This window comes from Manis javanica, chromosome 11 (genome assembly GCF_040802235.1).
Source record: "Manis javanica isolate MJ-LG chromosome 11, MJ_LKY, whole genome shotgun sequence".
NCBI lineage: Eukaryota > Metazoa > Chordata > Mammalia > Pholidota > Manidae > Manis > Manis javanica.
The window spans coordinates 69,006,426-69,019,620 of NC_133166.1; the positions used below are offsets into that span (position 1 = coordinate 69,006,426).

The 13,195-nt window shown below is 51.2% G+C and overlaps 1 protein-coding gene and 1 long non-coding RNA gene across 13 annotated transcripts in view; one reads left to right on the top strand and one right to left on the bottom strand.

Moving 5' to 3' along the window:
• Positions 1-13,195, bottom strand: part of LOC118970647 (uncharacterized) — a 455,888-nt gene that overhangs the window by 68,483 nt on the left and 374,210 nt on the right. The gene's annotated exons all lie outside the window — the stretch shown is intronic.
• Positions 1-13,195, top strand: part of BAZ2A (bromodomain adjacent to zinc finger domain 2A) — a 41,886-nt gene that overhangs the window by 24,283 nt on the left and 4,408 nt on the right. For 9 of the 12 annotated variants that reach the window (XM_017651942.3, XM_073216577.1, XM_017651947.3 and 6 more), the window contains 21 exons: positions 1,478-2,071; positions 2,917-3,102; positions 3,713-3,931; positions 4,366-4,785; positions 4,929-4,989; positions 5,945-6,053; positions 6,208-6,309; positions 6,479-6,689; positions 7,923-8,020; positions 8,330-8,395; positions 8,575-8,796; positions 8,894-9,148; positions 9,610-9,824; positions 10,081-10,155; positions 10,361-10,541; positions 10,644-10,703; positions 10,902-11,046; positions 11,542-12,206; positions 12,355-12,577; positions 12,693-12,848; positions 12,955-13,106. In XM_017651942.3, the coding sequence (XP_017507431.2) occupies positions 1,478-2,071; positions 2,917-3,102; positions 3,713-3,931; positions 4,366-4,785; positions 4,929-4,989; positions 5,945-6,053; positions 6,208-6,309; positions 6,479-6,689; positions 7,923-8,020; positions 8,330-8,395; positions 8,575-8,796; positions 8,894-9,148; positions 9,610-9,824; positions 10,081-10,155; positions 10,361-10,541; positions 10,644-10,703; positions 10,902-11,046; positions 11,542-12,206; positions 12,355-12,577; positions 12,693-12,848; positions 12,955-13,106 (4,415 nt within the window). Of the gene's footprint in view, positions 1-1,477; positions 2,072-2,161; positions 2,300-2,916; positions 3,103-3,712; positions 3,932-4,365; positions 4,786-4,928; positions 4,990-5,944; positions 6,054-6,207; positions 6,310-6,478; positions 6,690-7,922; positions 8,021-8,329; positions 8,396-8,574; positions 8,797-8,893; positions 9,149-9,609; positions 9,825-10,080; positions 10,156-10,360; positions 10,542-10,643; positions 10,704-10,901; positions 11,047-11,541; positions 12,207-12,354; positions 12,578-12,692; positions 12,849-12,954; positions 13,107-13,195 lie in introns of those variants that run through there. The other 3 variants (XM_017651949.3, XM_017651950.2, XM_037024155.2) reach the window with 3 other exon arrangements.

Sequence of the window (13,195 nt, forward strand, 5' to 3'; positions counted from 1 at the left end):
GGGCTTTATGAAAGCAGCACTTTTAGTCTTAAGGTAGGAAGAGATTAGAAAAACCTGCTGCCTTGTTCACCTTGGCCTGCTCTTCTGTCAGGCCTGTTCCCTAGCTACTGCCAGAGAGTGGTGAGGTGGCTACTGCTTCTGATAACCAGATTGGACCCATGAGAGAAAGATAAAGGGCCAGCCCTCTGAGAAGCTGTTTTTAGAGGTTGGAGAAGCCACCTATAGGATGGGGGTGGAGGGGCTCGGTGAAGGTTGGCATGTATTTGTCTCTTCTGTGGAGAGAAGAGGGCAGATGCTTGAAGTGCCTGTGCCCCTCCTGTGCCTTCTGTCCTTGAGGGTAGAAGACAGGGACAAGGGGAGTTTTAATGCTTACCTAGATCCCCAGAGAGGAGACATCTGTAATTCCAGAGGAAAGTGGTGCTGCCAGGATCGGGTCTTCCTGGGCTTAACAGTTGTGCTGTACCGTGATTCTGCCTCATACCTAATTTTTGCTGGGTTCCAGGTACATTGTGCTTGGAGGCAGAGAGAAGCCCACATGCTTCCTTCCTTCCTTGCAGCAGAAAAATACTGCCATAGGTTTATGCTCACCACCCCTCCCTCCTATCCTCCACAAGGGAGTTGCAGATAGATAGAAGCTGCCTTGTTTTGGTGGAGGCTGGAGGACCACACATACCTGCATCTCATCCTGCCCTCTGCACCCCACACCCCTCAGCTTCCTTAGTATCTTGTTCCTTTGTTTTGTTTGTCCTCCAGTCCAGAGGTTGTCATTGGTGCTGAGAACTGAAGTCCATAGCCTGCAGTACTGGGGAGTCATGTAGAGATTTCTCCCCTGCATATCACCCTTGGTGCCTTTGAGGGTGCTGAGCCCAGCCTTCTGAGCCAGGATCTTGCTGCTGTGGTGACTGCAAATTCTATTCTTAGCCCAGCACGAAGTGCTGGTTCTGCATGTGCCAGTGAGGTGGAGACTGCCCCTTCTGGTGCCACTGTGGGGCCAGACAGGCACTGGGGCAAGAGGGAGTGCCTGGAGCCTTCAGTCATGCTGAGGCAAGGGAAGAATCCCTGTAGGGCATGAGGATGGGGAAGCATGCAAGTAAGTCACTGGAGGGAGTCTGCAAACAGCTTCATATAGAAAAAGTGAAAAACCCTGAGCAGCAGCAGGCAGCCTGCACTCTGCCGGGTGCTCAGTGGTGGGCCAGGAGCATTTGCTAGGCATAAGCAATATCCAGGAGCATTTGCTAGGTGTAAGCAAAAAAAAAAAAATCCATATCCAGGAACATTTGCTAGGCATAAGCAAAAAAAAAAAAAGATCCAGGAGCATCTGGGTTTGTTGTACCTCGGACTGAAAAGCTAAATGTAGAGGAGAGGGAATCCTTGCCCCCTTCCTCTTCCCCTTTTCTAGTCAGTTTTCTTCTGGTAAAGTTGGTACAGTTACTTCCACACATACTTGTAACTGACCCTTTTCCCTCCTTTTTGCCAGGTTTGAATGGGGATGTGAATGTTAATGGCTTATCTACTGTATCTCACACTACTACTTCAGGGATTTTGAACTCTGCTTCCCACCCCTCCAGCACCTCACACCTCCATCACCCCAGCGTGGCCTACGACTGTCTCTGGAACTACTCACAGTACCCATCTGCCAATCCTGGCAGCAACCTCAAGGACCCACCCCTTCTGTCCCAGTTCTCGGGGACACAGTACCCACTCAATGGCATCCTTGGGGGCAGCCGGCAACCTTCATCCCCAAGTCACAACACTAACCTTCGGGCTGGGAGCCAAGAGTTTTGGGCCAATGGTACCCAGAGTCCCATGGGGCTTAACTTCGACTCACAGGAACTATATGATTCCTTTCCTGACCAGAGTTTTGAGGTGATGCCCAATGGACCTCCTAGTTTTTTCAGCTCCCCACAGACTTCTCCTATGCTGGGGTCACGCATCCAGACCTTTGTGCCCTCCCAGGAGGTAGGCGATGGCATCCATTGTGATGAGGTGGCAGGAAAGGAGCTGACTTCTGTCGTGGCAGAGAGTGGCACTGGCTTGGTAGGCAGCCTGGAGCTGGAAGAAGAGCAGCCAGGTATGACTGTGGTCTGGGATCTGGGCTGGGAGAGGGAAGGTGGAACTGGGGGCAGTGGCTTTTTGAGGTGAGGAAACCTTGTCTTTCCAGCTCTCTGCAGGGGAGGCTGATTTGCATGTTGGTGATTAGCAGAGCCAGTGGCTGGTGTTTTTGTGGCCGTAGCACCAGCTCGAGTGGGAGTGCAAATTATTTCAAGCTCATGCAGAGCTGCTGGCCTGGAGAGGGCAGGTGGGCGAGCCCGGACAGCCCCAACAGATACCCTGCATCAGGAGGGGCTTCTTCAAGAATATAGGGAAGGGTTGGGCCATTAGCAAGGGAGCATTGAGGCCAACTTGCTGATGGCAGGGCCAGACTGACTGCTAAAGTGGGCTGAACTGTAGTAGTGATTGGCACGTGAAGGAGGGAAGGCAGCAGGCAGAAGACAGAATGCTCATCTACTCAGTTTCCTTTCTTTTTGTTGTTAGCATTGGTACATGTGACAGTCCCTCTCATCTTTTCTTTCAAAATAGATAAATGCTTAGTTTGCTGTGCAGGTGACCTGTGATTTTACAGGGTGTTTTCTCTGTTTACCACTGGGTGGGGTAAATAGCTGAGAATATGATGGGGTTCTTATCTCAGACCCCACCCTCTTCTCTCTTCTCCTTACCTGCCAAAGGATTTTGCTATCACTTCTGTGCTCACTCAGAGTATCTTGGTATAATAAGTACCCAAACAGAGCTGGCACCCATAAATGTTGAAAGAATGGGTGTTCCTCTAGAAAATAATGACTACCTACTGACCTACTGTAGCTCAGTGTACCATTGCAGGCACTAATTTTGACTCTGCCCTCTCCTGGGATTTCCTAGAACTAAAGATGTGTGGCTACAATGGCTCTGTTCCTTCTGTGGAATCATTACACCAAGAGGTCTCAGTCTTGGTCCCTGACCCCGCAGTGAGCTGCTTAGATGATCCTTCACATCTTCCTCAACAACTGGAAGACACTCCAATCCTCAGTGAAGTCTCTCTGGAGCCCTTCAACACTCTGGCACCAGGTGGGGTTGTAGCCTGGTTCCCTTCAACTTCTCCATGCAGAGGGTAGCCAGCTTTTATTAACTGGAAGATACAGTGAACCAGAGAAAGGATTTGGAATCTGGGACCTCCAGATAATCCTGGGATGGGCTGCAGTTTCCGGCTACCAGCCTGACTAGGCGCACCACCCTCTATGCTAAATTGCTTCACTTCCCAGGTTCTTTCCCAGTATTCCTTCTGGCCAAGAGTCCTAGGCTGTAATCATTTACTGGATTAGGGCTTATTACCACACAGGTGGGCTGTTTGGGTTCTCACTAACTAGGAAGAAGACATTTGCTAGTGAACAATTACCTTTTACCCCACTGAACTATGAGGAACACTTATTTTATGATAGATCCTAGAATTTTGCATTGGTCTGTGGGTTGACGTAATGCCAGTGCCTTTCCCTACATTTCCACTTTAAGCTTTTATGATCCCAGTATTCTAGTAACTTTACTCTTTCAGGGTACTTTAGATTTCATGAAATTTCCCCATTTTAGCATTAGAAAGAACCTCACACTATGGAAACTAGAGTTGGATTTATTCAGACCAGTAGTTATTGAATTTTGCTACCTGATTTTCCACTCCCTGCAGAACCAGTGAGTGGAGGACTCTATGGTATAGATGATACAGAGATGATGGGTACCGAGGACAAGCTGCCTCTTGACGACAGCCCTGTGATCTCTGCCCTTGACTGCCCTTCCCTCAGTAATGCCACTGCCTTCAGTCTCCTGGCAGATGACAGTCAAACTTCAGCCTCTATCTTTGCCAGTGCTGCCTCTCCACCTGTCCTTGGGGAGTCTGTTGTGCAAGGTAAACGTGGAGAGGAAGGACAGAGAGGCCTTGGCCTGGGGAAAGCGAGAGGACAGGTCCCTCAGTTGGGACCCTGTCAGGGAGTCTGAGAGCACCTTGCTGGGAGCTGGGGGCTCTAGGGTGGTGTGTGGTGGGACTAAAAGAGACATAGGCTGCTAAAGTGGATTCTGCCCTGGACTTTTAAGGTTTGTGAGCCCAAAGGATTGTATTTGCAGGGAAAAAGAGGCCAGAGGTCTTACTGGCTCCAGGTGAAAGGTGTTTCTTCACACAGCCTTTAACCTTCATGAATGGTTGGCCAAGATAGCCAGTGGTTCCTCCCCTTTTCCAACCCTAGGAAAAGCCCTTGAGTAATCCTATTGGGCTTAGCCCAGGTTTGACTCAGTAGATTTTCTTGTTTTATATGACAGCATTTTTCCTGTCCCTTTGGATTCTAGATAACAGCTTTGACCTTAATAATGGCAGTGATGTGGAACAGGAAGAAGTAGAGACTCAGGCTTCAGATTTCCCACCACTGACCCAGCCAGCCCCTGACCAGGCATCCACTCTTCAGCTTCATCCAGCAGTCCCACCAACAGCCTCTCCAGCAATCTCCCTGGCAGTTTCTCCAGCAGCCTCTCTGGAAATCTCCCCAGAAGTCTCTCCAGCAGTCTCCCCAACTTCAGCAGACCTCCCACCGGTCTCAGAGGTCTCCTTGGCAGTCTCCCCAGTGAACTCCCCAAAAGCCACCCCTGCAGCTCCCCCAGCAGCTGTCTTCCCAGTGGCTTCCCTGGCAAGTAAGGGCATCTGCATCTTCCCTGAGAGCACTACTGGCCCAGAAGAGACTACGGGAGGAGGTGTCCCTACTTCCAATAGTGGTAAGTGCCCAGATGCCACTCCGCCACAGCCAGGGCCAGGAAAAGCTTCTGTCCAGTGTGGCATTTAGCCCTTTCCTGCTGGCCTGTTGTTTCCGTATTTTGCTTGAACTCTTAACTTGGGGCTCCCCTATCTTCCTTCCAAGGTGATGTCCTGCGGAGACGTATTGCTACCCCAGAGGAAGTCCGTCTTCCCCTCCAGCATGGGTAAATGCTCTAGTCTGCTACACATAACTGCCTTTGATGAACTGAGTGAGATGGTGCAGGGTGAGCCCACCAGACCTGCCATTACCTGCAGTGATACTGTTTCTTCCCCTGAGATCATAGGCTTTCCTTCCTCTGCCAGGTCTGCTTGCCCTCACCTATTCTTTCCTCATCTTGCAGCCACAGCTGTTACCTTTTCCAAACCCAGTTGGTGGCTCTAGGACTCAGGTATCCAAACTAGCTGAGTAGTTCTGTATACCTAGAGAAGGGATAGCAGTGAATGGGGAGTGGCTGAGTCTTTAACTGAGATGTTTTTTGCTAATGCTCTTTGGAGGGGTAAGGAAGGAACAGTACGGGACAGAATGAGCAAGCCATTTTGTGCCAAGGCCTTGTAGGAATAGCTGCTTTTCTGGTCTTCCCCACCCCCAACCCCCAGGCTACTTAGGGTCACCAAGTCCAAATTCTGCCTAACATTGAACAGAAAGATAGGGCTTCATCTTAGCATGACCTGTTGCTGGGAACGCAGAGTCCCTCCACCCTGGCCTGTGGGAGTCATTTCATGCAGTCTAGAGGTTTATGCTTCCGCTGGCTTCCCCGCCCTCAGTCTTCTCTTCCTTATTCCTTAGGTCCTCATCCTCTTTCCTGGAAACACAGTAGTTGACCTGAATGGCATCAGTGAGAGTGTTTCTGGGTGTTCATGTCCCTGACTTTGTAAAGGGCAGGGTGGAGGTTTTGCTGGGCTTGTGCAGTTTGGTGTATTGCTTCCCCCAGCCCCTGAGAGGTTTGTGAGTTTAGGCCTACCTTCTGGCCAAGCTTGTACCCCATGCTGTGTTTGCATTACCTGCAGTTCTGGCGAGGTAGATGCAGGGAGGGCATCTGCTCAGAGGGCTCAGCTCCTGGGTGGATTGAGTGGGTAGGAGTGTGACCTGGCGGCAGGGCCCGTGTGCTTCCCTGGCAGGTGGAGGAGAGAGGTGCGCATCAGGAAGGGCAGCCACCGTTGGCAGGGGGAGACCTGGTATTACGGCCCCTGTGGGAAGAGGATGAAACAGTTCCCAGAAGTGATCAAGGTAATAACAGTTCTCATGATTTTTTTAGGGACATGGGCCCACTGGCAGGAGGTTGACCTAGTCTGCTCTGGGGCCTGTTCTGTGTCTGCTGGCTCTGGCCAATCGCCTGGTAGGGCTATGTCTTCATTAATGCCACTCTACCTCTTCCTCTTAGTACCTGAGCCGCAGCGTGGTACACAGTGTCCGCCGTGAGCACTTCAGCTTCAGTCCCCGTATGCCTGTTGGAGATTTCTTTGAAGAGAGAGACACACCAGAGGTGCAGACCCAAGGGTTAAATATGCTTTTGTCCCTGAAAAAGGGTTGATGGATCAAGCTGCAACTGCTTCTTGTGGGGTTTTGAGGTCTGGGGTATTGAAGGGTTCAGAGGGCTGCGTGGCTTGCACAAGCTCCCTCACAGTGTAGCAAAGTTGTCCTCGTTACCTCAGGGCTTGCAGTGGATACAGCTGTCAGCAGAGGAGATCCCATCCAGGATTCAGGCAATTACTGGGAAACGGGGCCGACCTCGAAACACAGAGAAGGCCAAGACCAAGGAAGTCCCCAAGGTGAAACGGGGCCGAGGTCGGCCACCCAAGGTCAAAATCACTGAGATGTTAAATAAGACAGAAAACCACCTTCTAAAGAAGCTGGAGGCCCAAGGTAAAGAGGTGTTTCTTACTTTGGGATTCTGCTTGCCAGGGGTCGGGGGGCAATCAAGTGCTTAGATGCCTGGGTTTCCTAGGAGTGTCACCGACATTGTCTGGACATAATGAATCTGAGTCGCTTCCTCTGCCTAGAAAGCAGTATATCAGGGTCCCAGCACTTCTGTGGTGCTTCTTGGACAGCTGGTTTCTTCGTTGAGTTTTTCTTGGCAGAGCTTCAAGTCGTCTCGAGGAGAGGGTTTCATGTCCTTCTCACTGTCTTTTAGCTCCTTATTTACCTTACTGGTTTGGGTTCTAGGCTCTCGTTTACTCATTGCTGTGTCACAGAGGTTCAGAATTCCCATCTGAATCCAAAAGGTCATTGGCACTGTTTTAGTGACATAGATAGGTAGGAATGTCTAATTTTTTAGTAAATATGAACATTTACCCTGATAAAATGTGAGGAATTTGAAAAAATTTGGAGTCTTCTGTTTAGTTCCAGCTGTCGGATTCTGACTGTATGACCTGGAATAAGTCACTTATATTTTAGTGGAAGCCTGTACCGGTTTACCTGCAGCTAATACCTGTCTAACTTAGAGGGTTGCTATACAGGTGTGGTGGTGGTAGCCTCTGTGCCAGAATAGAATAACTAGTATCATAAATGAAAAAGTTCAATTCTAAAACACTCTGTTGTTTGTAGAATCACACTTTATATTCAGTCTTCTAGTAGGGAAAAAATTAATAGCTTGCCAGAGCTAGGCAAAAGCAATAGCTAGCTACATCAGTGTTGATCTGATTCTACTGAAGGGCCCAGTACCCAGCGTTTGTTTCTGGCACATTCTTGCTTTCAACACCGGAGACCACCATCTTTCCCTGGCAGTTTAGTTTTCTTTTTCCCTTCTCTGCTTTAAAGTCCCTTTGTGGGCTGCTATCCTTATCAGGTAGCCTGGGGACCAAAACTGCTCTGCCGCTGTGGAATCCAGGACTCCTCCTAAATAGTACAGTCTGTTCCAGGGGCTGGTACTTCTGGGCAGAGATATCATTTGAGTTATTTGTGCTACCCCCATAGCAGGTGTGTCTCCTACATATTTTTCCCCCAACATTTTATTATATATACTTCTTTTAAAAAAAAAAGAGTCTAAATTCTTCAGGGAGCTGCTTGGGAAGCCATTTTGTGACAGGCATGTGCTGCTCTTGATACTGGAGCTCTGTCTGCCTGCCTGGCTCTTCATTTTTCTTTCTGCCGCCACAGAAACGGGGAGTGAGGGAGAGAAAGCAAAGACAAGCAAAGTCAAAAAGCCGAGGCAGAAGGCACAGCGGGGAGAGTGTCAAATGGCTATCCCAGGGCAGGTGAGGAACGTCGGAGACCTTCTCCTGCAGCCCTGAAAGAAGGTCTTTCCTTCTTTACCCATGTCTGCTGTCTGCCCCCATGTAGCAAGCAGCATGCCTTCATTACCTGGACTTTGGGGGGCTTGGTTTAGAATTGGGCTTGATCAGGAATAATGTGAGCATTTCCAGGGTGAGAGAATTGATCCTTTGCCCACTCCTCATCCCATCTCTCACCTCTCCTCCCCAGCACCCTTCTCTGTTTTTGAATCCTAGCCCAAGCAGATATACTTTCAGAGTTTGAGGAGAAATTACTTCCCTTATGGTTTACAGGCCAGAAACAAGTGGAAGCAAGAGACCAAGAGCTTAAAACAGAAGGAAGCTAAGAAGAAATTCAAGGTAGGTGTATGCACACACAGGTATAACTGTGAAGTCACCAAACTGATTTTGCAGGAAGTGTCAGTTGGTCTTGTTTTAGTCACATTTGTGGGGAGGATGTGGGGAGGATGGGGACCAGGGAAGGGTGGGAACTGGAAGCTTTATGGCACTCATGGTTCCTTTCTCTTTTGGGTGGGTAGGCTGAGAAGGAAAAGGTAAAGACAAAGAAGGAAAAAGCCAAGAGGGAGAAAAAGGACAAAGCGAAAATGAAAGAAAAGGAGGAGGGGACCAAAGCCAAGCCAGCCTGTAAAGCAGGTAAAACACCGGCCGTGCAGAGGTGCCTGGAGGAGTGGCAGAGGCAGCAGATGATCTTGGAGGAGATGAGGAAGCCCACAGAGGACATGTGTCTGCCTGACCACCAGGTAGGGAGTGGCAGCAGGTCCAGGCCCAGAGGGGCCGGTTGTGCAAATGGCCGGTGGGTGACACAACCCCCCCCCCACCCCACTCGTATGCTTACAGCCCCTGCCTGACTTCTCACGCATCCCTGGTCTGATCCTGCCTAGTGGGGCCTTCTCGGACTGCTTGACCATTGTGGAGTTCCTGCACAGCTTTGGCAAGGTGCTGGGCTTTGACCCTGCCAAAGATGTACCTAGCCTGGGGGTCCTGCAGGAGGGACTCCTGTGTCAAGGCAACAGCTTGGGCGAGGTACAGGACCTGCTGGTGCGGCTCCTGAAGGCTGCACTCTATGACCCTGGCTTGCCCTCCTACTGTCAGGTGAGGTCCTTGGGTGGGTGGGATGGCCTGGGATCCAGGACTCTGTCTCAGTTGGCTTTCTCTTTAAAGCCCCTCCCTAAAGTGAACAGGACAAGTAAAGGGAGATGTCTCTTCCCATTCCGTTTTCCTTATATTTTCCTCTGTTTTGTTTCTTCCAGCCCCCCTGTGCTTCATTGGTGCATTTTCCTTTATTTCACCCTTTCTTTCATTTCACCCTTTCTTTCTTTTTCTCCCTCTTGGCTTTTTCCTTCTTCGTCTTTACCTTTTCCTTCTCAGCCTACCCACCCAAAAGAGAAAGGAACCATGAGTGCCTTGTCCTCTCTCGCATCTTGTCGTAATTTTCATTCCTTTCCTCTCTTCACCCCATAATTTTCGCTTACTGTATTTTTCTCTTCCAGATGCATCCAACTTAAGTTGTGCCTCTTTCTCTCTTAACTCCCTTTATACTCTCCTCTACACAGTCCTTAAAGATTTTGGGGGAGAAGGTATCCGAGATTCCACTGACAAGAGACAATGTGTCTGAGATCCTGCGCTGCTTCCTCATGGCGTGTGGAGCGGAGCCGGCCCTCTATGACAGCCTGCGCACCCAGCCTTTTCAGGCCCAGCCACCCCAGCAGAAGGCTGCCATCCTGGCCTTCCTTGTGCATGAGCTCAACAGCTCCACCCTCATCATCAAGTGAGGGGCTGAGATGGGGGAGGGCTTTAGCCATCTGGAAGTCCTGGGCAATGAGTGCCATGCTCTGGAAATGCTTGAGTGATTTAGGACCAAATGTTAGTGCCTTCCCTGAGAGAACCTAAGCCTCCCCCTACCAGTCATCCAGTCTACACTTTAGGATGAAACTCTGTTCAGCTGTAGCCCTTTGCCCTTGAGCCTTCTTTTATGTGTGTGCTGCCACTTTGACTTCAAAATCCCATTCCCTATTCCCTTACAGCGAGATTGACAAGACTCTGGAGAGTATGTCCAGCTACAGGAAAAACAAGTGGATTGTTGAAGGTCGGCTCCGAAGGTAGGGCCAGGACAGGGTAAGGCCCAGAGAGAGGGGATAAGGGGAAAGGGTGCAGGATATCCCGGATGTTTGCCTGGAACTCCATGTCATTATCCCTCCCCTGGGGCTGGGACCTGACCCCAGGGCTTGGGGTGGCTTAGATGCCAGGCACTTCCTTTGTGACGACATTCCATTGCTCACAGTTTCCCTTAATCTCTGTTTCAAGGCTGAAAACTGCTCTGGCCAAGCGAACTGGGCGGCCTGAGGTCGAAATGCAAGGGCCAGAGGAAGGCCTGAGGAGGAGGCGCAGTTCTCGGATCATGGAGGAAACCAGTGGTGTGGAAGAGGAGGAAGAGGAGGAGCCTACAGCAGCTGTCCATGGCCGTAGGGGTCGAAGAGATGGAGAGGTACCAGCCCTAGACCAAGGAAAGTGGGAGTTGGAAAATTGATGATTTCTCTTTCTTGATTCTGATAATGCCCTTTCTCTTGGTGTCCACTTGCTTCTCCAGGTTGATGCCACAGTGTCTAGCATCCCAGAGCTAGAGCACCAGATAGAAAAACTGAGCAAGGTATTGTGCTTCTAACTGCCCAGGAGCCAGAGGTGTGACTTGGGAGAGAATTGATTGGACCTAGATAACATCAGTTCTATAGAGAAGCTGAGAGCCAGTTCCCTTTTCCCATATACTAGATGAAGTCACCACTCTTGCTCTGGAAATGTGTTTTTATCCATCATTTTTATCTATCTTCCTCTTCCACTGCCTTCCTAGCGTCAGCTCTTCTTTCGTAAAAAGCTGCTCCACTCATCCCAGATGCTCCGGGCAGTCTCCTTGGGTCAGGACCGCTACAGACGCCGCTACTGGGTGTTGCCGTATTTGGCTGGTATCTTTGTAGAAGGAACAGAAGGGAGCTTCGGTAGGTGTGTCCTGAAAGCCTGAATTTGAGACCTGTTTAACCAAGGCAAATGGCTTCTTCCCCTCTGCCTGGTGGTCTTGGCCTCATTCCCTTCAGGAGCACCCCTGTATCCTCCAGTTAAGGGTGCAGGCTCTGGAGTAAGGCCAGGTACCTGCTCTGCCATTGACCCGCCGACAGCTCATCTCCTTCATTTGTAGAGTGGAGATGATACTAGCCTGTGCTTCGGGCTGCTAAGGGGATTGGGAGGAGTTAAATTCCCTTAGAGAAGCACTGAGCATGCTGATTCTCCACAGATGTTGGTTTATGGCTGTGCAGCTGCTGACTCCTTGGGAGAGAAGTGTTTCTCTCCCAGATACCAGATAAGCAGTTCACAGTGGAATCTTCAAAGGCAGGGATGGGGTATTAAGACAAGAAAAAAGAAGGTCCTGTTATATACCCTCTTTCTTGCCCCTTGTGTATCAGTGTATGTCTTAAGCTCTTTACTTCCCTTTACAGTTCCTGAGGAGGTGATCAAGTGGGAAACTGACTCCCTAAAAGTGGCAGCCCACCCCGCACCCAGCCCAGCCCCCTTCCTGCTGAGGAGGGAGTCAGCCAGCTCCAGCACCATGGCCAGTTCTCCTGCCCGGGCCCGAGGCCGGCCTCGGAAAACGAAACCTGGGTCTGTGCATCCAAGACGCCTGAAGTCCCCTGTCAGGGGTCAGGATTCAGAAGAGCCCCAGGCCCAGCTTCAGCCTGAGACTCAGCCTCAGCCTCAGCCCCAGCTTCAGGCTCATGCTGAGCCCCAGCCCCAACTTCAGCCCCATCCTCAGTCCCGTAATGGGTTCCTGGAGCCAGAAGGTTCCCCTTTGTCTCTGGGTCAGAGCCAGCATGACCTCAGCCAGTCAGCCTTCCTGTCTTGGCTGAGCCAGACTCAGAACCATGGCTCCTTGCTGAGCAGCTCAGTCCTCACACCTGACAGCAGCCCTGGAAAACTGGACCCCAGCCCATCTCAGCCACCAGAGGGGCCAGAGCCGGACCAGACAGAATCCAGTCCTGGCTCACAAGCTCCCTGGTTTGACTTCTCAGCCCAGATGCCCTGTGGTGCTGCTCCTACACCACCCCCCGCAGTTTTGGAAGACCAGCTCCCTCCCCCCACCCAGCTGTCTGCCTCCTCCAAGCCAGTGAGTAGGGGAATTGGTGGTGTGCACTTGACCTCATCTTACCGCAGGCTCTGTTGCCTGGCTGTGGGCCATTGATGAAGCTGGGGGACTGCTAGGGTTCTGCAGACATGAAAGCACCCTCATCCCCTAACATTGATCTCATTCACAGGGGAATAGACCCCGCACTGCCAACTCCTGTTCCCCAGCGCACCTCTCTTCCACCCCCTTGCCTGGGGTGGCCTCTAAGAGGCGAGCAGGGGACCCTGGAGAAACACCACAGAGTCCTGCAGGGCTGGCACAGCCGAAACGGAGGGGGAGACCCCCCAGCAGGTTCTTCAAACAGATGGAGCAGCGTTACCTAACCCAGCTGACAGCCCAGCCTGTGCCCCCTGGTGAGTGACCCTGAGGTGGAAGGGGGTAAGAATAGGTGGGAATGTGTCAGGTGTGGGCCACATGATTCAACAGCTGACACCCACTCCCCACCCCACATGCATAAACTGTTCACAGACATGTGCTCTGGCTGGTGGTGGATCCGAGATCCTGGGACACTGGATGCCATGCTCAAGGCCCTGCACCCCCTGGGTATCCGGGAAAAGGCACTTCACAAACACCTGAACAAGCACAGGGATTTTTTACAGGAAGTCTGTGTGCGGCCCTTAACTGGTATGACATGCTTAACCCGGCCTGAGCCAGGGAGCCTGAGACAAATGACCTACTGCCATGGAAAAGAGAATCTGATGGCCTCTCCTCCTGCCCTTTGTCTCCTCAGACCCCATCTTTGAGCCCAGTCAGCTGCTTGCCTTTCAAGGAGGGCCTGTGCACTGGAGCCCCCGAGAGAAGACGCATGAGGCAGACCTGGCTGTGCTGCAGCGGGTGGAGGAGCTGGAGCAGCGGGTGATTCTGTCAGATCTTCAGATCCGGGTACACGGGGGCCAGCACTGGGTAGAGAGCTGTTAAGGGGAGGGCATTAATTTCTTGTGCCCTGTTAGGAAAAACCCTGGGTGCCCACT